The sequence below is a fragment of the Gopherus evgoodei genome, chromosome 1 (genome assembly GCF_007399415.2).
Source record: "Gopherus evgoodei ecotype Sinaloan lineage chromosome 1, rGopEvg1_v1.p, whole genome shotgun sequence".
NCBI lineage: Eukaryota > Metazoa > Chordata > Testudines > Testudinidae > Gopherus > Gopherus evgoodei.
The window spans coordinates 97,373,485-97,400,660 of NC_044322.1; the positions used below are offsets into that span (position 1 = coordinate 97,373,485).

General features: G+C 43.8%; 1 protein-coding gene and 1 long non-coding RNA gene across 3 annotated transcripts in view; one reads left to right on the top strand and one right to left on the bottom strand.

Moving 5' to 3' along the window:
• Positions 1-27,176, top strand: part of FARP1 (FERM, ARH/RhoGEF and pleckstrin domain protein 1) — a 396,739-nt gene that overhangs the window by 331,555 nt on the left and 38,008 nt on the right. For both annotated transcript variants that reach the window (XM_030567707.1, XM_030567716.1), the window contains exons 17-18: positions 18,734-18,815; positions 23,184-23,421. In XM_030567707.1, the coding sequence (XP_030423567.1) occupies positions 18,734-18,815; positions 23,184-23,421 (320 nt within the window). The remainder of the gene's footprint in view (positions 1-18,733; positions 18,816-23,183; positions 23,422-27,176) is intronic.
• On the bottom strand, positions 7,634-19,957 carry LOC115653927. Its single transcript, XR_004001039.1, has 3 exons — positions 19,948-19,957; positions 13,565-13,569; positions 7,634-7,714 (listed from the first exon to the last, which is right to left on the bottom strand). It is a non-coding gene; the product is annotated as an uncharacterized LOC115653927 (long non-coding RNA).

Sequence of the window (27,176 nt, forward strand, 5' to 3'; positions counted from 1 at the left end):
GCTACTAAATGTATACACTTTTACAAATGCAGGTCCAGAGAACTTGCATACAAGAGTTTTAAAAGAGTTGGCTTAGGTGCTCTCTGGACAATTGATGTTGATTTTCAATAAATCTTGGAACACCAGGGAAGTTCCAGAGGACTGGAAGAAGGCTAATGCTGTGCCAATATTAAAAAAAGGATAAACAGGATGATGTGGGAATTATAGGCCTGTCGGTCTGACTGATTCTGGGCAAGGTAATGGAGCAGCTGATGTGGGACTCAGTTAATAAAGAATTAAAGGAAGTATATTACATCAACACTATAAGGTATTTGATTTGATGCAGCACACATTTTGATTAAAAAACTAGAAAGGTATAAAATTAATATCAGATACATTAAATGGATTAAAAACGGGCTAACTGATAGGTCTCAAAATATAATTGTAAACAGAATCCTCATTGAGTGGGTATGTTTCTAGTGAGGTCCTGCAGGGATCAGTTCTTGGCTCTGTGCTATTTAACATTTTTATCAGTGACCTGGAAGAGAACATAAAATCATCAGTAATAAAGTGGTAAGGTGACACACAAAATGAGAGAGTGGTAAATAATGAAGTGAACCTAACAGTGATACAGAGCAATCTGGATTGCTTTGTAAGCAGGGCACAGGCAAACAATATGTGTTTTAATATGGCTAAAATAAATGTATAAATCTAGTACAGCAGTTCCCTAACTTTTGAGAGTCGTGCCCTTCCCTTACCCGTCTGCGCTCCTTCCCTTCCCCCGCCATCCCCAGAGCCAGGAGCGGGGCTGCAGCTCCAGGTAGGGGAGGGCAAGGGGGGCACAGCATAGACAGCGGTAAGGGGGCCACACCTGGATCTGGAATCCCCTCTTCGATCGGGCCTCTCGACCACTGGAAGGAGTTTATCACCCATCCCATACTTAGAATCCATCTCCCCTCTAATAGCACCGATGTTACTTCTACTGGAACAAGAATCAGGCTTCTCTCCATTGAGAGAGTCTGAACCACTTGATGAACCTTTCTTCCCCTACCCTACATGTCCACCACCACCCAGGAGACCTGCACCAGTTTGGCTCAACCTCCGCATCATCTGTCTCGAAGGCGCTGGTACCCCATGCTGATAGGGTGACCAGATAACAAGTATGAAAAATCGGGACAGGGGTAGGGGGTATGGTAATATGAGCCCATATGAAAAAAAGCCTCAAATATCGGGACTGTCCCTATAAAATAGGAACATCTGGTCACCTACATGCTGTGAGGGCTCCCACATCCACCTATTGATCCTTCCTACTAGCTGTATTGGGGGTCTTGGGACCTGTACTCTCCTGAAAAGTTGATCTGATATGCCAGGGAGTCACCACTTGTCTCCTTTCTAAGGGGATGCTCAGATCTGCCTCTGGATCTGCCAAAGGAGGAGGAACATTACTCTCCGGATCCAGTGGTTCTGCTGGAACCAGCAAGACTGCCATTGTTTTCCCCAGATGAAGCGGTGACTCCTATGTCTCCTCCAGCCCCATCTTCCCCTCCCCTCCTTAACCCTCCCCCTTTCCTCCTGATTACTTTAGGCAGTTCCAGGAACTTCTTCACAACATTGCTGGATAGCTTCAGATTCCTTTTTCGAAGAGATCCAGAACTCCTAGCACAAACTTTTAGACATCCTTCATGCATCTGGACCCAACAGAATAGCTTTCCACATTAATGAAGACATACTGGAGCCAACTAGGATAGTCTGGCACACCTTTGCCATCTGTGCTCCTACCTGCCAAAGGACAGAGAAGCTCTATTACATGCTGGCCAAAGGAGAGGAATTTCAGTGTTCTCACACTGCTCCCAACTCACTGGTGGTCCATGCTACTTCTGAAAGGGCTGGACAGTGACATTCCTGGTCTGCTTCAGCTGATAGAAGGCAAATACCTGGATCTGTTGGGAAGAAAGGTCTTCTCATCATCCAGACTCCAGTTCAGGATAGCCAATTACCAGGTGCTAACAGATAAAATACAATTTACTGAACTATGCCAAGTTTGCAGAGTTTACTGATAGCCTTTCCGCAGCAGGACAGAGCTTGTTTTCAAGCTCTGATAGACAAAGGCAAACTGATAGCCAGAACTATTCTCCAATCTGCAGTCAATACCACTGATACCTCCTCTAGAGCTCTGGCTACCACCATCATCCTGTGCAGGGAGTCATGGCTCCATGAGTCAGGGTTCCCTAGGGAGATCCAGAATACCATTGAGCACGCCATCAATGAATCACACCTCTTCAACCAGAAGATGGATGAATCTCTGCATGCCCTGGAGGACTCCAGGACTACCCTCTGCTCCCTGGACATATACACACCTGCCCGTAAGAGGAAGTTTCACTGCCCACCAGTCAGATCTAGGCCCATGGCTCAGCAGTTTTTCCATCAGAGGCCCTATGAACCACCATGTAAGAGACAGAAGGTTCAAAAGTCCCGCTTCCCTATACACTCTGCAACAGGCTTTGCATCCCAACCTCAGCTGCCAGCTTGACATTATTTTTGATGGGAGCTCGAGAGCTGAAACATTAAGCTCAATACCTACCAACTCCCACACACCACTCTTTTTCAGCAGTTGGAGGGCAATAACAACAGACAGGTGGTTGCTGAATGTCATCCACTGTGGCTATAGGATAGAGTTTGCATCCTTATCTCCTCCAAAAAAAAAAAAACCTCCCCATCCTCCTTTGGGGGCCACTCTCATGAGAGTATTCTCAAACAAGAGGTAAACGCCTTACTGCAGCAAGGAGTGATAGAACACATCCCTCCACAATACCAAGGGAAGAAGGGTTTGTTTACTTGCTGTAAGATGCTTCATATCCAAAAACGGAGGCACCTAAAATCAAAGGGCACTTTTGAAAATGTTGGCCTTAGTTACTCATCCTGCAGTCACTCCGGCAGGTGTTAAGAGTTTTGTCAGACTACGCGTACTATATTTTCTTCTGAGGACAGTTTGAAGCTCAGCAAAATTTTCCTCACCTGAATGTAGCCTTGTCTTTTTACTCCCACGTACACACCTAACCCCTGAATTGAGACAGAGTTGCTGTAGTTTCTCTTCTATGGACTTATCTACACTTAAAACGCTGCAGCAGCACTGCTGTATTGCTTCAGTGAAGATGCTACTTATGCCAAAGACAGTGGTTCTCCCGTCAGTGTAGGTAATCTACCTCCCCGAGAGACAGTAGATAGGTCAACAGGTGAATTCTCCCATCTACCTAGCTCTGTCTAGACCAGGAGGCAGGTCGGTTTAACTGCATCACTGTGGATTTTTCATACCCCTGAGTGATGTAGTTATACCAAACTAATTTCCCAGTGTAGACCAGACCTATGTCAACTTCTTTAATTTCTCTATCTCTAATAATGTGTGGCAATAGTGGAACAGTTTCACTGAGGTATGAGACATGAAAAAGCTTCATTCTTTTCAGGGGCTTTGTCACATGAAAAGAGGGTCTTTGAATAAAAAGATCTGCACTATACAGAGTTTCTAGAGCTCTTTGTGAGCTCAATATGAGATTTTTATATTTTTGTTTCTCACGGCTCACCGGTGTGATGGGGAACGAATGAAAGAATGTTGACAGTTTTGTTCTCCATTGTCGTCTGAATACTAGTCTGGTGAGAGGACCTACATTGGGCTGGAGGAGCAAAAGAAGCGGGGGATGGTGTTGGAATTACATCATTGTAAAGCACAGCTAGTTGATACAGACTTCCCTGTGTGAATTTTATGTAAGGACCAGAGGTTCGTTTTTTCAATGCTGTTCTCTTTTTATTGCTTTGAAACAGTGCTAGCTACTCAGCTGTTACATGTACTCTCTGGGGAAGAGAAATCTCCCACAGTGAGTAACTATTCCCCCTCAGAGTGTAGGATCTTGGGTTTTTGAAACTGAGAGATAAATGTAATTAGCTCTTTCTTCTACTTAGATATATTTTTTGTTTGTCTGGAAATGTTCTTGTGTTTTGGAAGCTCTATGTCCAGTCTTTTCTGGACATAGACCAGACAAGCTGATGCATTGCCATAGTGATTGTAAATCATCAATTGAAATGGTTGATATATCTGTCTGGGTTTTTGATTTACAGAGAGAGATCCCCAAAACTATTATAGTTTGGCTCAAAGAGGCCTTAACTATGAATCTTTTAAAAATATACTGGGTTGTTATAGCTATGTTGGTCCCAGGATATTGGCGAGACAAAGTGGGTGAGATAATGTTTTATTGGACAAAATTCAGTTGCTGAGAGAGATAAGCTTTCGAGCTTACATATAGCTTTTCTTCAGGTCTGGTAAATGTGTCACAGCTAAATATAGGGGAAAACAGATTGTTTAACATAAGTAGTTAACAGAGTAGTCTTTTATCACTTTCCTGTGTGAGTTCATTCAAGTGCATAGTGATTGTCTGGTTTCACCCACATAATAGTTGTTGGGACATTTAGTGCACTGGATAAGGTACACCACAAGTTGTGATAGTACTGTTTAGGACCCATGGATATTGAAAGATGTGTTGGGTGGGGGGGGAATTGATCATTGTAGCAGTGGAGACATGTACATAAGTCTAGTGCTGCTTTGAATTGGTGGATCCCAGTCTGTGGAGAGCTTGCTTCTGATGATGAGCTTGGTGAGGTTGAGGGGTTGTTTGAAGGCCAGAATTAGGAGTTCAGGAATGATTGCTTTCAGGATGTGGTCCCTGTCGAGCATGGCTTTGTAGTTGTTTAATGATATCACATATGGGTTCCAGAGCCGGGTAGCAGGTGACAACTAGATGTGTATAGTTGGAGAGGGTTTTATTTCTGTATTAAAGCAGGTTCTCTCGAGGTATTTGGGTGGTCTGTTCCGTGATGTGATATACTTCTCTGGTGGAGTGTCCTTGCTGGTGAAGGTGGCTTTAAGTGTCCTAAGGTATATATCCCTGGGCTTACTCCTCAGAGTCTATTCTGTAGTATCTGAGTGCCTGGGTGTAGATAACCAATTTCTTTGGGTGTTTGAGGTGGTTTCTGGATCTGTGAAGGTAAGTGTGGTGATCCATGGGTTTCTTGTATATAGTTGTCTGTAGGGTTCCATCATTGAAGCTGATCATGGTATCCAGGAAATTGATGCTAGTGTGGAAGTGTTCTAGAGAGAGTTTAATAGGTAGATGGTGGTTGCTGAAGTTCTGGTGGAAATCTGTGAGGGAGTTAGGTCGTCAGTCCAGTGGATGAAAATATTATCGATGTATCTCAGGTATGTCATTGGTTTTGTGGTGCATTTTTTCAGAATTTCTTCCTTAAGGTGGCCCAAGAAGAGGGTGGCATACTGGAAACCATCTTGGTTTGGATGGTTTGGACAAAGTGTGTGGTGTTGAATATAAAATTGTCATGGGTGAGGATGAAATGAGTGATTTTGGCCCTGTGTTTGGGATGGAATATTTAATGTTGTCCATTGGTCTTGTGGATATTTGAGGTGGGCTGCGATGCCGTGATTGTGAGGGATGTTTGTGTACAGGGAGGTGACATCTATAGCAGCAGGAATGGTGTTCTGAGGGAGGCTGTTAATGTTGCGGAGTTTGTGGAGGTAGGCCTTTGTGTCCTGCAGGAAGCTGATCCTTTGTGTGGTGAGAGGTTTGAGGAGGGTTTCTAGGAGTCCCAATATTCCTTCTGTAAGAGCGCTGAGGCCAGCTATCATGTGTCTGTCTGGGTTCCCTTGTTTGTGTATCTTGGGAAGCAGGTAGAAGGTTCCTGGGGTGGGTTCATAGGGGATGAGGTTATAGAGTTTCTCTTGGAGTTGTTTGGGGAAGGATTTGCTTATATCTTTAAATTCCATGTAGGGTCTTTAATGTACCCTATAGATCCCAGGCCAGTGGAGCAATCCCCAGTTTTTAAGGTCTAACATAGTATTCAATTTACCTTAGAATCATAGAATATCAAGGTTGGAAGGGACCTCAAGAGGTCATCTAGTCCAACCCGCTGCTCAGAGCAGGTCCAATCCCCAGACAGATTTTTACCCCAGTTCCCTAAATGGCCCCCTCAAGGATTGAACTCACAACCCTGGGTTTAGCAGACCAATGCTCAAACCACTGAGCTATACCTCCCCGCTTAGACTGAGGAAGGGCCATCTAAACCCTGCTGAGATTCAGGAAGTCTGATACTGACTCTGTTACGGCAACCCTCCAGCTCTAGTAAGTTTAGTGCTCAGGCTAGCTAGTGGATCTCTAGTAAATTTTTCAACTCCTGTCAGCTTCTATTTCCTTCTCAATATCTCACGTAAACCCTCCCTCTGGATGCTGAAATCTGAGAGGTTTTTGCTAAACTACTGGGAATACATTTCTGGGCCACATCTGGTAGTACTGAGAGAACAAACTGCAGACTCTAAAGGTGCGTTAGAACTGGAAGCCAAATTACTAATTTCTCTGTGAAAAAATTAGTCTTCCTGTTTTTATTAAAAGTATCTAAAGCTATTTCTCTCTAGTATGTGTGTCAAGTCCGGAAGGCTACAAGATTTAGGATGTCTGTGAAGTATTTGTGTGGCATTAAACCCTAAATGCAGAAATAATTACTCTGCTCATTCAGCTACCAGTATCCTAGCAGAATGCACAGTCGACAAGTGGAACTTGTTGCCAAAGGATGTTGTGAAAGCTAAAAGTACAACTGGATTAAAAAAAGAATTAGATAATTTCATGGAGGATAGGTCCATCAGTGGCTAATAGCCAAGATGGTCAGGGGTACAACCCCATGTTCTGGATATCCCATATCCATACTCATACTCGACAGGGACCACATCCCTAAACCTCTGACTGCTGGAAGCGGACTGTATGAGAGAAAATGCACCACTCAATAAATTGCCCTGTTCTGTTCACTTCCTCTGAAGCATCTGGCACGGGCCACTGTTGGAAGAGGGGATACTGAGCTAGATGGACCACTAATAAGTCTGACCCAGTATTCCCATTATGTTCTTATTGTCCTCTGCAGTCATCATCTACATTTTATACAAGTCTGTAAGCTAACAAGGGAAAGGTGCATATTTATGGATTTGTATCACTGTCAGAACTTATGAAAGCTAATTTGGAAACCTATTATGCAAAACACTGATAGAGGCATGAGAAGATGAGCTAAATGTCCCAGTCTCTTGCCTGAGAAGGTGTACTGTGACCAGAATGAATAACTAATTTAATATTTTACATAAACTGCAAAGGAAAACCAATCTTACTTTCAAATATGAGAATACTAACTAAATTCAGCTGGCTCTTCTCCTATTTGTATGTGATGGATGAAAGCTCCCAAGTTACAGTATGTCTCCTCTCAAAAAATAGAGCATGCACAAGTCTTCCTAATCTTCACATTATCCATCAGTGCGACTGAAATGGAGATGGCTTTTCTGCAATGCCTGAAACAGAAACAGTATGTTGTAATGCAGATTTCATTTCTCTTTGCTGTGGCAAATACAGCATCACACCAGGCTACAGGTAAAATTTTCAAAAGCACATAAGTCCCATTTTCAAAAATGGTTTAGGAACTCTGGAGCATAAGTCTCGTCAAAAGTCTCTGGGACTTAGGTTTCTATGGGCTTTGTACAGAAAGGGGACTAAAACTGTGTTGCAACACCTATGTTTAGCCACCCTGCTGCCTAGTGGAACCCACAACCCTGAGTTAGATTCCCAGGCTCCCCATACAATGCACGGGGAGAGTTAAGTGCCTAATAATGGGATCCACAAAAGCCAGCAAGCTGAGTAGGAAGCTGCCCAAGCTAGCTAGTAGAAAATGCTGAGGAGAAGGTGAGGGTCTAAGATTCTAAAAGGAATGTAGGTGCCTAAGGCTGGCCAGAGGGAGGTGCCTATCTCCACTTGAGATTCTCAGCTGTGAACCTGGCTCCTGGAGTCAAGACCTCCTAAATCCTTGCTCAGAAGAAATGATTGCAATGCCCCCCGATAGCCTCTGACCCAGTAGCTAGTGAGAGCACTCACCCAGCATCTGGATCACTTGGGATCAGTTCCCCACTTTGTGGAGCTGGGACTGCAATTTGTGACTCCCTCGCTGTAGACGAGTGCCTGAACCACTGGGCTCTGGAAGATTGGGCTGGGGGGCTCTTTCAAGCTCTCTTGTGAGGAAGATGGTCCATTGTGTATAGGTGAGTTTTGAGGATCTAAATTTTGGATTTAGGTGCCTAAAGAAGAGTTTTGCGCCTAAATCTCTTTGTGGATCTCACCCTAAATAACTAACTCAAAGCCCCAGTGACTTTCAAAGAGACTTGGTTCCAAAGTACCTAAATCACTTTTGAAAATAAGACATATGCTACTAAGGCAGGTAGGCACTTTTGAAAATGTCACTCTTTGTCTATCTTAAATAATTGCACTGGTTTGACTAAATTGATTTAAAAATCAGTCTTATTAAACCCTTAGAGGGTAAAGAAACCTTTATATTAACCCTTGCTTAAAATGGTTTTGCTATAGGCTTGTCTATATACAGAAATTGTACTGATTTAACTAAGTCTGTTCCAAAATGGGTCTAGTGACAACGTTACTGCCCCGTTGTGTGGGCAATCTTACCTCGGCCTAAGAGTGACTTGTGTAGATATAGCTTAATTCAATTATCACAAAAGGCCCTGTGGCCTTGGAGCAGCCAGAGATAGAAAATGCTGGTATAAAGCTGGCAGAAGCAGTACAGTTGCTGGTGCATCCCCCCAACATCATAAGAGCAAAAGAGTTGCTGGGAAGATGAGGAGGCTCTGCCATGTCCAATCCTATACAGGATTTTTATTTTTATTTTATTTTAAGTTAGCCTGTGCTGGAGAACTGAGTGGCTCAGGATCAGAGAGTTACAACTGCTGTCCTGTTACACCCACATCCCCACTCGCACAGAATGGAGGCTCAAGCCCTCTCATCCATTAGGTTATATTATATAATAGTGTAGTAACCCTGGGCCTGGGCCTGGGCCTGGGCCTAGGTCTAGCCCCTGCTGCAGCATAGAGAGAGCGAGCTCTGGAGAGGGTGGTTCGAGCTGGGGCGGAGGCTTGGAAACTGTCTGAAGGGGACAGTTGGAAAAAGCTGTGAGAGACGGAGGGAAGGATGCGGAGCTAGCAGATGACCTGGATGTGAGGGAATACAATAGAAGAACAGGAGACTAAAAGTAGGACACTGGGAAATGAAAAGGGGAAAGAAGGAAAATAAGAGAGGTTTCAGGTCAGGAGAAGCAGAAAAAAACCCAGCTGTGGGTATGCAAGCAGTTAATATTAGTAGAGGGAATAAAATTCACAGACATATTGGAGAGAGAGTACCAAGGAAAAAATCTGAAAGGAAATATAATTGGTGAAAAAGAGTATTGATCAAACAGCTCTGTTAGATGAAAACAGATCCTGAAAATAGTAAACGTGAAGCCCACCCACAAAGAACCTAAAGTAAATGACCAGAGAGAATGACTGTCTGAACATCTGTTGAAGGAATACAGTTCAAAGGTGCCTAATGGACAAGTGAGGGCTCATTAAGTAAAGAAACCCAACTTGCAGATAAACTCGAGTGAAAAGAGGCACAGCCACAGGACCATTGAATACAAGAAGCACTTTAAACCAAAGAGGATCAAAGAACGGGACAGCAAGAATGGAACTGCACTTATAGCCAAGGAGAGGAAAAGTTGATTTTTCTCTCAGGTGACACAGTATGTTTGAGTAATCTCTTTTGTTCTTGTTAATAACAATGCTTTTCGTTTTAACTGCACAGTGTGAGGAAGAGTGGCATGTACAAATTCGCAAAGGTTCATATGTTGGTAACCTATAGTTTATTATTATAAAAGTAAGTACTTGGTAAGGTTCTATATTATTTATGCTCCTGGTACTATTTTTGGACTTTCCCTTATAAAGTTCTAAACATTTAAAATTTTCCGTTTTGTCTTGGTTTGCCTCTGTCTTGCCTCAAAATTAGCTGAGCCAGGTCACTGTAATAGCATGGTAATATTTTCAGTTTTACTTTCTACTTTTTACTTGTTCTTTTATACACTCTACTATCTTGTTTGTATTGAATGGACCAGCTGCATATTCAATCTGGTTCAGGTTTCTCACTCACAGGGCTGACTAGGGCTTGGCTTGCACCCACTTACACCATGGTAGTTGTTGGTGGGGTGTATCTGGCTGATTTACTGGTGACATTGTTGTCCTCTGAAAGATGTACTGTGTAATCTCTCTTGCTTTGGGAGAATAACTGCAAGAGAGGGGTTGGCGAGAGGGGTCATGAGACAGCCTTTGATCTAGCAGCATGAGCAGGCTCTTTGTCATCAGTGTTTCCAAATTGTTTTGTTTTTATCTAATATCATGTTTTTAGTCTGCCAGGTTTTTTCTGTTCTGTTTAGAAGGCATAGATTTGACTGGGAACCCTTATGAAATATGACACTTCAGTAAGGAATCATCTGAGAGCTTATGTAGAGGCAGGTCTTGCTAGTCTTCATTTATGGTTTTCTGGGAAGCTAACTAGACCAGGCGGAGGTATTATCCCCAAGCCCATAACATTTTATAGGTCAGTCTTGGGTCACTTTATTGCAGACAGGGTCACTAACACAGTGCTAACTGTTTCTCCCAGAGCTGTGACTGAATTTTATGTTGACCTTTAGGGAACATGTGTTAATACTATTCCTGATTTATTTTCACCATCAAATTTCCATTTCCTATAAGAGTATTCCCTTGCAGTTTGAGACAGTATGTTCTTGCTACAGATTTCCTTCCACTGGCTCTGAAGTGGTGTGAGCTGAGGAAAAAGAGAGGAGCTCTGTTCAAAGACCCAAAATAGCTGCTTGCAGAGTCTCTGTATATAGAGCAAACTGGTTGTTGTTAGCATCATATGATATAGTGTTAAAAATTGAATTCCTTATCAGTAGTAATAAGCAATCTCCTCCTCCAGTCTTAAAATCTTCATAATGGCACAGTACTCAGTGTTGTTCAGAATGAAATTTAAGAATATTTTCTGATGTGAAAGAAATAGAAGAATGCTACACAAATTGCCTTCCTTATGTTCCTGCTGGTGACGTTTCTTGAGACCATCAAGCTGCTGCAGATAATAATTGAACAGCAAGAACCTGTAGAATCTGTCTGGATATACATGGTCTTCTCTCGTTGTATCTGGCGAGATGAGAGGTTGATCTTGCTCTGTTTGGAGACTTCATTTCTGCACATGCTGTTCACATATGTCATTCTCCAGAGTGAGTGTACCTTAAGTAAGTCACTTAAGGGCTGAATGTTTGGATGTTGTTTTTGGAAATTCAGATTCCTTGTCCAGGTTCTTCACTGAACATCTGGTCTTTAAGGCTGAGATGTTCAAAGCTACTTGCAGGATTTGAATTCCCAGCTCCCTATGATAATTGAAAGGCATCCAAATCCTCCAGGCATCTTTGCAAATCTCAGCCTAATTGAATGGAGCCAAAAGGTTCAAAGGGTGAAAAGATCAACCAAGAAAAGACAGACCCTATGCTAGTCACCCCTTATGGGTGTCATGAACACCCTTACAGATTATGCCATAATTATAGTAATCATGGCACCAGGTTATTTCTATTATTTTCTGCTAGTGCCTAGAACATGCTGGGTGCTGTACAGATGCACAGAAAATACCCTGAGCTGAAAACCTAAGAGACAAAGACAGACAAAACAAAGGGATGAGGACGGGATGCAGAATGAGTAAAGGAGATCACATGGTCATTAGCTAGAGTAATATAATGTTAACCACACAATTAATAATTTTTTGAATTCTCCCCTGGCCAGCTGCAGGATTCTTTGAGCTCTTTTTTTGCTACTACAACAGTTGTACAAGGGCCGCAGTAGATGAGAGAATCCCTCCGACAGTTTGGAGTGAGGTGGGAGTTTTGTCTACTTTATAGTGTTATATCTCCAATAAATATATCACCTTTTATTACAGGCCTCCTTCCTGCCCGTAATACATTGTTTGCCTTGCAGCACCTTGTGAGTATGGGGTACTAGCCACTGCCTATTTTATAGAATTAAGAGTCAGAATTCACCTCCTGATGTAAATCTTAATACCCAGGCCCTGAGTTGAGAACTCTATATCCTGTCATTGGCAGATCGATTCCATGTTCAAACAGTCACCCATGAAAACAAAGAGCAAACAGAACAGTTTTGCCACTGACACACAACAAATGAGCCTCTTTTTCCCTCAGCAAACTATGAGATATCATTCAGAGCACAGCACGGGGAGGACTCTATTGTCTGCTTCTGTGTCTTGTGCTGTGAAGGAAATAAGACAGCATGGGGGTTATTTTATCCTCTCTATATTGTTTGTTTGGGTGGAGGGGAGAAACGTTTACCGTGGAGAAATCTTTCACTTCGTACACGCTTCCTCCTGAGTGCGTTTCCCTCCAGTTCAATTTGTTTATCCTGTTGACCTGCCAGCTGTTTCCATCAGATTTTGCTCCAGAGTGGAGCAGCACCTAAAACTCATTTCTCTGAAACTAGACAAACACAGGAAACATTACTTGAGATGTTTTATTTTTTGTTATTCTATATATTATTGAAGCCCCAGTCATGGACCAGGACCCCATAGTGCACTGTGTGGGTGGATTTCAGGTCTGTTGAGCTCTGAGGCATCTGCTCAGTGCTGCTTGTATCCACAGATTGGTGGGTCTGTGCTTAATCTTCCACTCTTTGTAGAGGTCTTGGGAGGACTCCAAACCCTGTTGCTCATCTGATCTGGCATGGGGGATGGAGGGAGCACCAAATCCTGGGGGCCTGTGGAAAGGAATTGGCAGGGAAAGGGAGCAGGTAGCACAGGCAGCGGTAAGTGACTGTTTTGGAGGGAGCAGGGAGAGCTAGTCAGGCACTCAAAGGATCAGTAAACTTCCTGATTCCATAGCAGCTTTGAAGTCGTGACCAGAGCCAGTAAGGAGCTGGCTTCCAGGGCCATCGCCTTCCCCTTTTCCTTCCTTATGCTAGCGGCAGTGCTGCATCCTCCACAAGATCTGTCTCCCCCTTGGTGGAGGAGGAGGCAAGGAATCCTCCATAGAGAGCCATCGTGCCAGTAGGAAGGGAGAAGCCTTGCTAAGGATGCCAGTTTTTGTTGGACATATTTCTAGAGGTTTCATCACAAGACATAATATTTAATTTAAAATAAATCTTTAATTCCTGGCAAGCCCAAGGTGCTGCTGAGTTGGAGCTTCCTTTCTCCGTGGGTCTTCGTGATCCTTGAGGTTTGAAGGCTCAGACTTTCCTCTCTGAGACAGTGTTTACTGGGAGCACTACAGGGCTCGCCTTGGGAGGTTTCTTGGAGCCTCTTTACCTTCGTGCAGGTGTTACTGAAGGAATGGGAATCATGGTCCTTTTAAAATAAACAAACAAATGCCATTTGGAGGCTAGGTTATTAATACTTTTTCCAAACCCATTGTTCTATTAAGTGGTCTGAGTGCAATGTTGTATTTAAAGTAAGGGAAAAGCAGCATCCTTAAGGAAATCCACTAGGTTGCTTCAGAGAAAAACACAAGCAAAAATATTCCAGTCCCACTGTACCATGTCACCTATTCAGTCAGCTCCCCACATTAAACAGGATGCGCCAGATCCTCAAGCTCTGCTCTATCCTTCCTCCATGGCCCTGCATAGACAGACACATGCTGTAACAGTGACTGGGGATTTCACTTGCATAAGGGAGTCTGATCAATGCTACACCACCTGCTCCCACTGCTCTCCTCCCCTGGCACAGTGGCATTGCTAAGAGTGTATCGGAGCAGAAGGGAATGTAGCCTGGCTATACTGTGCCCTGATATTCTTGGATGGCTGAATGGAACTGTTCCAGGGACCATGACTTAGATAAGATTGCTTTAACTTGTAGTAGGGGCCAAAAGGGTTCTCTGCTGCGCTGAGAATCAGTAAAGGTGTAGAGTAGAAAGCTGGCAGATCTGGCCCTTGCATCTCAGATGACTAAAATCTAAGGTAATTAGATGCCCCCAAACTTGGATATCCCAGAGTGAATTCAGCTGTGTTCAAACCTTGGAAAACCAGGAAATACAAAGTTAAGGGATGTGCCACTCCCGCAGTGCAACTGTAACTTGCCCATGGATCTGGCAATAGCAACTGGAATGGTTCAGTAAGGGGGTCCAGGGGTATGAAGACATAAAGAATGACTAAGAGAATGTGCCATTGTTTCTGTTGTGTTGCATTCCATAGATTTTAACTGCAGCATATGTTTGACTGCACTCTGACTGCCTGTGCTAGGTGTTACTGTTCTGAGTGGGGGAAGGAGTAGTTGGAGCAGGTGATTTTGATATGAAGAGTGGTGCACGTGTACTTCAAAAGATCAAGTATGCCTCATTTCAGTACTGAATTCTGTAGGTTTTATCGGTATAAGGCACGGGGTATGCTTGTGTTATGTGTACTATCAGCATTCCCGACGGTAGTCTCCAGGGCTCAGTGAGAACATAAGAACGGCCATACTGAGACCAAAGGTCCATCTAGCCCAGTGTCCTGTCTTCTAATGGTGGCCAATGCCAGGTGCTTCAGAGGGAATGAACAGAACAGGTCATCCTAAGTGATCCATCCCCTGTTGCCCATTCCCAGCTTCTGGCAAACAGAGGCTAGGGACACCATCCCTGCCCATTCTGGCTAATAGCCATTGATGGACCTATCCTCCATGAACATATCTAGTTCTTTTTTGAAACCTGTTATAGTCTTGGCCTTCCACAACATCCTTTGGCAAGGAGTTCTACAGGTTGACTGTGCATTCTGTGAAAAAATACTTCCTTTTGTTTGTTTTAAACCTGCTGCCTGTTAATTGCATCTGGTGACCCCTAGTGAGGAGTAACTGAAAGTAGTGGCTAGGACAGAATCCTCACAGCAAGGGGAAGGAGTTGTTACATTTAGCAAGGTTGTTGTGGTCTGTGTGGGGTAGGCTCAGTGTTTGAGTGTAGGCCAGGTGTAGGTAGCTCCTCTTTGTTATACCTGATATAAACACACATTTTGCCTTAGCAAAGAGAAGGTTTCAGACTCTGTCCTACAGTGTGCGTGTGCTCTGTTCCCAAAGTGTTCTGTTGCATTTGTGAGGGTACTGTGCTAGTGTGTATGTTATCAGCACATTAGAATATTACTCATTTAGGGCAGAGTTAAGGGGAGAGGGGCAGTGCTGTACCTTAAATCTGTATTTCCTGGCTTTCAGAGGTTTGTAGCTTAGCTAACTTTCTGGAAGTGCATAAGGCACCATTGGGCAACTTGGGCATTTAATTTTCATGAGTTTTTTTAAATTATTTTTCTCAGCATTCCCCATCTATCACAACCCATCTCTCCTCTTCCAGTGCCTGTGGCTCCTTGGCAATGATCACCCCAGCCACAGGATGCACTGGCTGCATGTTAGTCCCTTCAGTGCCCCGGCATCATCTCTCACCTCCTTGCACATCTAGAACAGCTTGGTTCTCCCTCTTCCCATGGGAGACACAGACATTGGCAGGAGGTCACAGAGTGAGGAACTGGGGAGAGGATGCAGAGACTAGAATGGAGTCAGTGGGGTCACATTTTGAAGAGGGGGATCATAGGGGGCATGGATGGTCAGGTGTTTGGGGGAAAAGAGCTGAAGCCCTACCAGCATCCCCCACTGCACAGCTCTGACCCTCTCCTTCCCATCCCATTCTTCCTTGCACTGCTTCAACACTCCCCCTCACTGCTTCAGCTCCCCGTGTTCCTCTCCACTGCTTTGACACTGCGCTAACTCCTCCCACCTTCCCTCCCTGGTGCCATTGCTCTGATCACCCCCATGCTCCCTGCTGCTCCAAGCCCCCACACAAATCCTCTCACACACACACATGCACACGCTGCTCTGAGCCTTCCGCACTCATACCAACTCCATTTTCCTCTTTGGCACTCCAAGCTCCTTGTAAGCTTGAGTTGTTAAGAAGGTGGTGGAGGAGTGCAAGGACCAGCTGGAGACAGAAGAGGCAGGAGAATGAAGATGCAGAGTCCCTACACAAATCTGGGCCTTGTGTATTGGGAAGAGGCTCTACACATCCATCTGCCACACAGGAGGCTCAGAGAGCTATGAAGGGGTCCATCTATCTCAATTATATGTTCTCAGATGAATGAGAGCATCCTATGGAGATGAATACAGCCTGAAACAATAGCTCTGAAAGGTGTGAACTGCTCCATTTTTCTCAGAGGGTGTTCTCATCCCTTCTGCCCCAGTTTCAACACTTGTGGGCCTGTGCCATCCACTAGCCTTCCATAGCTTCTCACTCTGCTTTCAGCACTATGTGCTTGGTGCATACTCCAAGCAAACCTGTTCTCAGCTCCCAAGTACATCTTATGGTACCACGCCAAATGCTTTACAGAAATCTAAATATATTACATCAACACTATTATCAGCCAAACTTGTAATCTCACCAAAAAAGTTATCAAGTTAGTGTGACAGGATTTATTTTCAATAAACTCATGTTGATTGGCATTAATTATATTACCTTTAACTCTTTATGAATTAAGTTCCATTTTAGCCTCTCCAGTATTTTTCTCAGGGTTGATTTCAGGCTGACAGGACTATAATTACCTGGGTTGTCCTGCTAACTCTCTCAAAATATTGGTACACCATTAGCTTTCTTCCTCTGGAACTTTCCCAACGTTCCAAGATTTATTGAAAATCAATATTAATTGTCCAGAGGGTGTCTCAGACAGCTCTTTCAAAACTCTTGGATTCAAGTTATTTGGACCTGCTGATTTTAAAAGTGTCTGGCTTTAGTAGCTGCAGCTCAACATCTTTCCAACTTACTGTTAGAATGGCAAGGCTATCATCATCATGATATGATTACATCATCTGGCTTTTTCCCAAATACAGAACAGAAATATTTATTCTGCCTTATCTGTATTATTCTACCATCTCCATCTAATAATAGGCCGATACCACTGTTAGGTTTCTTTTTATTCCTTAATATACTTAAGGACAATAAGAAGTTTGTTTTATTTAACTCTTCTAACCTTACATTTCACCTTGTGTCCTTGTAATTTGCACGTTGGTTCAATTGCTTCAACTACTGCAGGAGAATTCCCTGTGTGTTTAATAACTTAACAGACAAAATCCAGCACTTGAGCGTAATCAAACAATAACTTTTTTAATACTTTTAAAAATAATCAAACAGTTTCATAATGGCGAAGAAATTTAAAATTTTGCATTTGCAGACTTAATTTCCTTCTAATGAGAGAAGCTTGTTGGTACTAGGAGGAAGCCTTTTTAAGATAGTAGCTTGAGGAATAAATAGCAGGGCATATGAGCAAGGTTCAATGTAATTCCTTCTCTTTTACCAAAAAACCTAAAACTAACTAACTAAGGTGTATTTAGCAGTTGGGAGGTGAGCTTCTTTCTGCCAGGCAGATAGAGCTATCTGGTTTAGGTATTTATAAGACTCGTATTATCTTCATGACTAAGTGCTGGTATGGTATCAGATTTCAAGATCGAAAAGAGGGGTTTCAATAAAGTTGTGGATAATATGCTGCAGTTACTTCTAATGCAACAATTTATGATTTTTGTCTTCCATTTATTCATACTGTAGTGCAAATAGAATTTTTCCTAAAGTAAAAATCTAGATGTGTTTCAACGAGCTGAATAACTACAGGTGAATGAAAATCAAGAAATTTGTTTAGTTTTAAAGCAGAGATCTGACCATTTCCTCAAGTTAATTTTGATCTAGTTATTTTAGATCTCAAATGTCTGCCTTTTTGTCTGTGCAGCTCCTTCAGTCGAATTGTACATGTTTACCCAGGGATGAATTTGACACCACCACCACCGCCCAAACTCACACTTGGTTGTTTAACAAAATTTAAAAATCTGAGGCATTGAGTGAGAATATGCTAATGACTGAAGCTGCACTGAGGAAGACTTTGTTCCCTCTTCATTTTTTTTACTAGGCTGTCAGACTGTGCTTCCCTCATCCCCCTAGTGGTTGTTCCTGTCTGTTTTGAAATGCTCAGCTCAGACCGCTATGGTTTGAACAGTTCAGTGACAATTAGAATCTTAAATTCATTAATATCCTTCACTGGTCTCTGGAGTGATGTCTTTTTGATTCAGTCTCCCAAAATGTGTAGCGCCTTTAATTCTGCACCCCTCCCCATATCTCTCATACACATTTAGAAACAAATAATCCTTTGTCACCAGGAGTTACAGTTATCCCAAACTGAGTGCCCACTGCAACTTGCATTAGCACTTGCTAGAGGAAGTCCAGCCTGATTGGGGCAGTGGTTGCATAATTTTTAAATATGAAAAAGGAGAGACTTGACAGGAATGTTCCCTGTGAATACGTGGCACTTCTGTACTGAAGCTGAATGCCTGGCAACCCTGCAGACCGCTTCTCTTCCCAACAGTACAAGGGTTCTTAGAACATACATGTCAGCAGTCCCTGCTGGGAAGACAATTCTTGGGTTTTAACAAAAAAAAATTCTTCTGCCTCCTCCTTATAATCAGTGCCCAATGAACTGCAATGGCATTTTCAAATCTTCCCTATTTGTCCTCCTGCCCCCAACTTTCTCTATTTATAGCTTTAAAAATGTTGGCAATTTTCCTTAAAAGCCTAATAGTTTTGTTAGGTTCATGCCCTCTCTGATGTTACTATTACAAGCCAATTTAGCTGAAGAATGTACTCTACATGGGAATTAACAGTACATTAAGAAGCTACTTTATCGGTTTTTGAGCTAAAGAACACAGAATTTTAGGATTTTGAAAGAAGTAAGTTATTGAGTTTCTTGGTGCTTTACAAGTGATTATGCCATTATATTGCATGACTGAAGTTTCGATATTTCTGTTGCTGACAGGGAAGGCCGCTCCAATGCTCACGTTAAAGGAGATTACCAAAGAATTGGTGATGTTATGCTAAAGAACATTCAGAGTATGAAGGTAGGAATGATCCTATAACCACTAAGCTTTGGCATGGGTCAGAATCAATGTGCTTTTTCATGTAAATATAGTGCTGTCATTTGTGCTGCTTTTGACTTTTGTGTGAGTTTTATTTAAGTTTCATTCAATGAATTTCTAAATGTTTAGGCAGAGTTTGAGTGTTGCAAGCCCTTTGATTTTTAGTGACCAAAAAATCCTTAGAAGCATTACACACAAAATCAGGAGAAAATTTTCAAACACAATAAACTTTCAGATGTGGAGACAAAATGAGATCGCGTTTTATGTGCGCAAATAGAGATGAGAGCACAGAATAGGTAATTGAGCATGCAAGTATGCCTGCAAGTAGGACACTTGCAGAAGCAATTACCCTACAGTGGCATATACCAACTAGATACATATTTGCAAACCTAACTTTTTGGGAAGCTGGTCCTGGATATTTGCCCCTCCCCCCCCCTTTTTTTTTTAAGCTTTGTTTGTGCTGTGATACAGAAGGGGTGAGTGCCATTCTAAGGCTCACACAGCAAATCAGTGACAAAGCTGTAAATAGAACTTGGGAATCCTGATTCACAATCCACTGCTGTATCTAATAGGCCATTGTAACCCTTTCCTCAATAAACCTACCACTGACTGCTTCATTCACCCAGACACATTCTGATACCTGGAAAAATCATCGTATGTACTTTCAAACACCAGTCACTTATTCTCGGGAAGTATAATTGTTTTCCTAAAGAGCTGTTGATCTCTAACAGTAAACTTATAAGCAGAGTTGTCTCTAAATATGTGTCCGGTGCCTTTAAACTCATGTTGTTCGGTCTTTGGTGCCCTACGATCCTCCTTTGACATAGAAGAAAGATTGCAGCCTCCAGAGAAAAGAATCGAAACCGAGTTTGGATCAAAGAAGTCAGAATAGGAGACAGAAAAGAAAAATTAGTTCAGAACCTTCACACTTAGCACAGAACCTATTAAAAGACCTGTAAATTGACCCTGTCAGCTTAGTTAACATAGGGAAGAAGTTAAAAGTAACTAGCTACCTGGCAGCCTCCATAGTAGCCAAGGAGGGTTCCCTTTTGGTTCAGGTTCTTTGCCTGTCAGAATGTCCATGGAATGAACGTGTAGTGTGCCTAGAAACCACTAAACTAGCCCGTCCTGTAAAGCTGTTGCAAAATCATGAGAAGGGGGTTTGTCTGGAGATGTCAAACACCACATTAGATTTAGACTAAGTCATCCTGCCTTTTGAAGTCAGATCAATACACAAAAGTCCAATTTCCCCTCATTTTCTGTGACAGCATATTTATTCATTTAGAGACTACTCTGGCTCCATCCAATGAGCTTCATCAATAAAATCAATCACCAGACTACGGCAGAACTCCTTTCGTTACTTTTTTAAAGGGGATTTTTTTTAAATTAAGTTGGAAACTTGGCCAATCAGATAGACCTTATGCTGCAAGCTGACTGAAGCTGCTACAACCCCACTGTCATAAGGCAGTCCTGCCTGGAGCGCCCTTCTGCAGCAGACTGCAGCATGGCAGCTAGTCTGCCTCAATTTCCCATCTCCCCAGGTGACCCAATAACTTCATGTTTTCTGGTCTCCAAACAACCCCTCCTTGAGCCTGGTTCATTACAACAATATAGTCAGAGTAGCCAATTCTCACCTGAGGGCAAGCAGTCACTAAAACTCAAAACTCCCTTGATGCCCCACATACCAGATGCTGGTGCCTTCGACCACACCTGGACTCTGTCAGTCCTTTCCTGTCCTTGTACTGGGACAGCCACCCTAGCCCTTCCAGTTGGGATGCAACCCCACTCTTTCCAGCAGGAACCCCCACAGCCTCTCTGCTGGGAGCATGTTTGCCAGGGGAGCATCCCTCACTCTCACTGTTCCTCTGGGTCCTGATCTCCAGCCCTGGAGATGTCAGTAGGTAAACTCCTGTGCTGCTCCCTTGTCTTCAGCCCTCTCTGGCCCTTGGCTCCACCTCTCTGGCTTTGAGCAGCAGCATTTCCCTCTGCTGATGTTTCTCCTACCTTCAGCCCCCTCCAGCCCTGGCTGCCTGGCTTGGGGATGCCAGCGAGCAAATCTGTCTTGCTGGTCTCCTGCCCTCTGTTTCCTTCCATGACTCCTCCAATCCCCTGGTCTCTGGCAGTTCTCACCTGCCCTTCTGCTCTGACTCATTGTGACTCCCTGACCCATTTTAGCCCCCAGATATTGCCCAACTCTCTTTATTGGCCAGATTTTGAGCTCTTCTTCTGGCACAGAGGATCTGGACCTTTTTAATTCACAGGTGCCAGTCACGCTGTGATACCCACCCAGTCAGCTTGTAAGTTACATTCACTCCCCTTCACTTCACACCACCATTTTACATCAAGAATATTAGAACAGCCCTACTGGGTAAGAGAAAAGCTCCATCTAGCCCAGTATCCTGTCATCCGACAGTGACCAATGCCAGGTGCCCCAGAGGGAATGAACAGAACAGGTAATCATCAAGTGATCCATTTCCTGTTACTCATTCCCAGCTTCTGGCAAACAGAGGCTAGGGACACCATTCCTGTCCGTCCTGGCTAACAGCCATTGATGGACCCATCCTTCATGAATTTATCTAGTTCTTTTTTGAACCCTGTTATGAACTTGGCCTTCACAACATCCTCTGGCAATGAATTCCACAGGTTGACTGTGTGTTCTGTGAAGAAATACTTCCTTTTATTTGTTTTAAACTTGCTGCCTATTAATTTCATTTGGTGACCGCTAATTCTTGTGTTGTGAGAAGTAGTAAACAACACTTCCTTATCTACTTTCTTTACACCAGTCATGAAATTTTAGCCCTCCATCATATTTCCCTGTAGCTGTCTCTTTTCCAAGCTGAAAAATCCCAGTCTTATTAATCTCTCCTCATATAGAAGCCTTCTATACCCCCAACCATTGTTGTTGCCCTTTTCTGAACCTTTTCAAATTCCAATATATCTTTTTTGAGTTGGGGCAACCACATCTGCATGCAGTATTCAAGGTGTGGGTGTACCTTGGATTTAGATAGAGGCAATATGATATTTTCTGTCTTATTATCTATCACTTCCTTAATGATTCCCAACATTCTGTTCACCATTTTTGACTGCCACTGCACATTGAGTGGATGTTTTCAGAGAACCATCCACAATGACTCCCAAGATCTTTCTTGAGTGGTAACAGCTAATTTAGACAGCATCATTTTATGTGTATAGTTGGAATTATGTTTTCCAATGGGCATTACTTTGCATTTATCAGCATTGAATTTCATCTGCCATTTTGTTGCCCAGTCACCCAGTTTTGTCAGATACCTTTGTAGCTCTTCACAGTTTGCCTGGGACTTAACTATCTTGAGTAGTTTTGTATCATCTGCAAATTTTGCCATCTCACTGTTTACTCATTTTTCCAGATCATTTATGAATATGTTGAATAGGACTGGTCCCAGTACAGATCTCTGGGGGACACCACTATTTACCTCTCTCCATTCTGAAAACTGACCATTTATTCCTACCGTTTGTTTCTTCTCTTTTAACCAGTTACTGATCCATGAGAGTACCTTCCCTCTTATCCCATGACAGCTTGGTTTGCTTAAGAGCCTTTGGTGAGGGACCTCGTCAAAGGCTTTCTGAAAATCTAAATACACTATATTCACTGGATCCCCCTTTTCCACATGCTTGTTGACCACCTCAAAGAATTCACCTCTGAAGTTGCCCACCTAGCATTATGTAGATGAGGTGATAACCCAGGGACAGAAAATATGAAGTGCTGTAACGCAGGTGTTTTGATATGATGTGTTTGTGTGTATGTGTTCAGAGTTTGCCAGGAGTTGTAGCTTCTCTTTAATAATAAATAGATGAACGAAAGCTGGAATTCCAATTGGTTACAGATAGGATCATCAAAGGGGCCTAAGGAATTGGGAAAGTCAGTGCCAGTTGGATATCTAATTACCTTAGCCCTCTTTGGAGATCCCAATCTTCATTTGTTTCCTAACTCCGTACTGTTGCTTGTCCCCATGATATGTGCAGAGTGTGAGCTAAGTACAGTGTAATATCTTCAACTTTGAATTCCTTGGCTGCTGCTAGACTGTCTGCCTCAATTAGTTTTGTTTGTTTGTTTTACAGGGGATGCAGAGAAGGTCAGGGAAAGGGAAGAATTGGCACAAAAGATTAAATTAAGTCTGGACAGGCTGGGATTTTCCATCTTATTTCTTTTGTAGGTTAATGAGAGAACATTAGTGTTGCACAGAGCAAGTGATTGTGTTGCAAAAAACTACAGCAGTAGTAGCTAGATTTTATATCAAATGCCTTGGAATCCCGTATGTGCAGTGTGTTTGCTAATGTCTCTGCCTCTTTTCTTTTCTCTTCGTTTTTAAGCAACTGACAGTTCACCTGCGGAAACATAATGAAGTTTTGGTGGAGTTGGAGAATGGGATCAAGAACTCTCGCAAGCTGGAGACCTTGTGCAGGGATTTTGAGTTACAGAAAGTCTGCTACCTGCCCCTCAATACCTTCCTACTCCGGCCTTTGCACCGGCTCATGCACTATAAGCAGATAATGGAAAGGCTCTGCAAACACTACCCACCAAATCATGTTGACTTCAGAGACTCCAGAGGTGAATGTGGAGGAATAATCTAATTCTATAAGCTGTGGACTAGAACACAGTCTTCTGATAACTAGTTCCCCATTCTGACCACTAGGCATGCTGTAGTATAAATAATTTCGCATACAAAAAACTACATTAGAAGAGTGTTCAGCTTGCAGAGTCAAGCACTCAAAAATCAGGAAATGTCAGAATTAAGGTTGCCTCTGCGTATGCATGACAACATATTCTTTTTCCAGATGTGCAGCCTCTTTTATTGTCATTTTCCGTGGTTCGCTTTAGGTGTTCAAAGCTTCTGTCATATATTTTTCTCAAACGTGAAGAAAATATTCTCCGTTTGAGGTTTTCATCGATTGATCACTTTCAAGGCCAGAAGGGACCTTTGTGATCATCTGGTCCGAGCTCCTGTATAGCACAGGCCAGAGAACTTCCCCAGAATGATTCCTGCAGCATATTCTCTAGAAAGATATCCAGTCTTGATTTTAAAATGGGCAGTGACGGAGAATCCACCATGAGCTTTGCCTTTTGCCCAGCTTTTCCCTCTTGTTCATGATGACTTGATTCCCTGCTCCTTTTTCTCCTCGTCTTACATATGATTTTCCAGGGGATTTGTGCTCCTAAATCAAATAGGTGCTTTTCAAAAATTCCACCCTAACTCTTTGTCCTCATTGTAGAGCAGAAATCCCTTGCTATAAAACTGACTCTTAAGAATCCCCCGTTTTAGAGTAGACCTATAAATATTTGAGGATGGTTGAAGCCATGTACCCAGTTACATTTTCAATTAAACTATTAATTAATGGATATTGGAGTCCTTGGAGAGAACATAGTAATAAAGCACAACCCAGGCTGGATTAACCTTTTGTGGGCCTGGCGCCAAACATATTTGTGAGCCCCCATGTAGTCGTTATGGGCCTCTTCCGACTGTAGGCCCGGCACAACAACGCCAGCAGTATACCCGGTGCTGCTGGGATGGGGATGAAAACCTTTATTTAAAAACAAAATCAGATATTTGAAGCCACACAGGATTGAAACTTCCACTCAGCCAACAGAGAGCAAACTGGGCAGTATCAATATACCCAGAATATTCTTGAATTTGGATATTTGTGTGGGAGAGGCTGTTCATTAGTTTTGTCTTTTTTTGTTTAAACACTCAGGGCCTGCTGGGGACCATGAGCAGAAGTGCTTAATTAGCATGTGTATGAGCCATATTAAGCCCGGATGTAGCAGTCAGTGGAGTTGTACCTGCATCTCCCCACCACCACCTCCTCCACCCAAAGTTACTGTCATAGTATAATTCCCAGATCTGAACCTTAGCGTCCAAAATATGGGTACTAGCATGAATTTTCCTAAGCTTAATTACCAGCTTAGATCTGATAGGCTGCCACCAATCAGGACTTAGGTAGAGTGCCTGATAGACTCTGGTCACCCCCAGTACCTTCCCTGGGGACCCCAAGACCCAGATTCCCTGAGTCTCACAACAAAGGGGAATAAACCATTTCCCTTCCCCCTCCTTTCTTTCCTCCCAGCTCTTTCCCGCCCTGGGTACACTAGGAGACCACCGTGATTCAGTTCCTTGAAACACAACACAGAGAGATCAAATTTCTCTCCCCCCTTCTCCCAGAGGCAATACAGATTCAAGTTCCGTGAATCTGACACAAAGAGGAAATTTACCTTTCCCTCCCTGCTCTCTTTTTCTTCTCCCCACCAATTCCCTGGTAATACAGATTCAGTTCCTTTGAGCCTTAACTAGGAGAGAAAAATCAGACAGGTCTTAAAAGCAAAACTTTTAATAAAAAGAGAGAAAAAAATAAAAGGTCTATCTCTGCAATTTAGATGGTAAAAAGTTACAGGGTTTTTCAACTTATAAACAATAGAAAGAAACTTTCTCCAGCAGAAACACAATTTAAGCTACTTCCAGCAAGTACACATATGCAAATAAGAAAAAACAAATTAAAAGACTATAACCGCCTTTTTTCTTACTCACAATTCTGAATAGATAAGAGACTGTAGCAGGGAGATTGGCAGAAACCTGGTTGCACCTCTAGTCCCATCCAGGACCCAGAGAGAACAAAGCCAGATCCAAAAACCCACACAAAGGCTTCCCTCCACACGAGATTTGAAAGTATCTTGTCTCCTGATTGGTCCTCTGGTCAGGTGTTGCAGGTCACTGTTTGTTAACCCTTTACAGGTGAAAGAGACATTAACCCTTAACTATCTGTTTATGACAGCTATGTATTGTAAATACAGTTTTTGAAAGCTGGATTTTTCTACTTTGGTACAATAGTGTTTACAAAACTTTTTTTAAAAGTTGGTTTCTTTAATCTATTTCTCCCTTTGCCTCACCACCCCTCATGACTTGAAGTGAAACAGTAAGTTCTTCTTCGAGTGGTGGTTCACGTCCGTGCGCGCTGCGTGCACGCCAGCTGGAAGATTTTCCCCTAGCAGCGTCCGTAAGGTCTGCCCTGGCACCCCCTGGAGTGGCACCACTACGGCACCCTATAAAGGGGCCCGCTGACCCTCCACCCCCTCAGTTCCTTCTTACCACCGGTGACGGCTAGCTGGAACTTCTCTTGCGCATAGCAAGTTAGCAGTGTCCTATCCTTGTGTATAGTCCGTGTATATAGTTACATTATAGTTAGTTTACTTAGGTCATTGTATATAGTTCTTGGTAGTTGGGGGGTCCCCCCCAGTTTTGTCGCCCGCTGGGGCATGCCTGGGTCCCCCGGGTTTAAACTCTGCAAGGACTGTGGGAAATTCAGGCCCAAGAGTGACCCGCACTCTGCTTGTTTGAGGTGCCTTGGAGAGAGCCACCAAAAGGACCGGTGCTCTATCTGCAGAGGCTTCCGCCCGAGAACTCTCAAAGACAGAGCTCAAAGACTTAGAGTCCTCCTGATGGAGGCTGCCCTGCGGCCACCCTCAGACACGGAACCGGCCGAAGCGGTGCCCAGCATGTCTTCCTCGGTGCGGAGCGCCCCGGCACCGGCATCAGGACTTAAGGTCCAGCCCAAGTCGTCTAAAACCCGGTACCGGACGGAGTTGGGTCATAGGAAGTCAGCCTCAGTGCAGCACCGCTCACAGTCGCCGGTGCCCACTAAGAGAAAGCCAGTGAGGGAACGGTCACCCCACCAGGACTCAAGGCCGACGCCGTCCGCAGGTGCAAGCGGACAGGCTGGGCTACAGCCCTCGGCTGCTCCATCAACTCCCACACCGCAGAGAGAGCGGTCGAGTCCGGACCAGCCTAGGTCCCCGGACCTCAGCGGAGACTTGTGCCTCCCTTCGACACCGGAAGCATTCGAGGCGGCCTCAGACTTGATGGGACTCCCAGTGCCGGCCTCCTAGCACCGTACGGAGTTGCCTACCACGGCATGTCCCCCAGTACAATCAAGGGGCAAGCCGGCCATGCTGTCGCCTCCCTCCCCGCACCGCGCTGATCAGGCAGCACCGGACCAGATAAGAGGCTCCCTGCCACCTCAGCACTGCTCTCCAATGGCACTGGGTGCTGCTTCCCCCAGGTCCTCGTACTCAGAGACTTCAGACTCAGAGGCAGACTCCTACCTCTCCAGCCGGTCGCGGAGCAGGAGATCGGTTTCGGGGGTGAGCCACCAGCGTTACTCACAATGGCAGCAGCAATGGCATCTGCCCTCGCAGTGGCCGTTTTGGACCCCCTGGGCCTACCGCCAGGCGTATGATCCTCGATCAAGTTCGGCCTTGGTCTCCTCGGCATCGGTGGCCCTGGCGCAGCTGCCTCCTCCACCGGCACCGTCGCC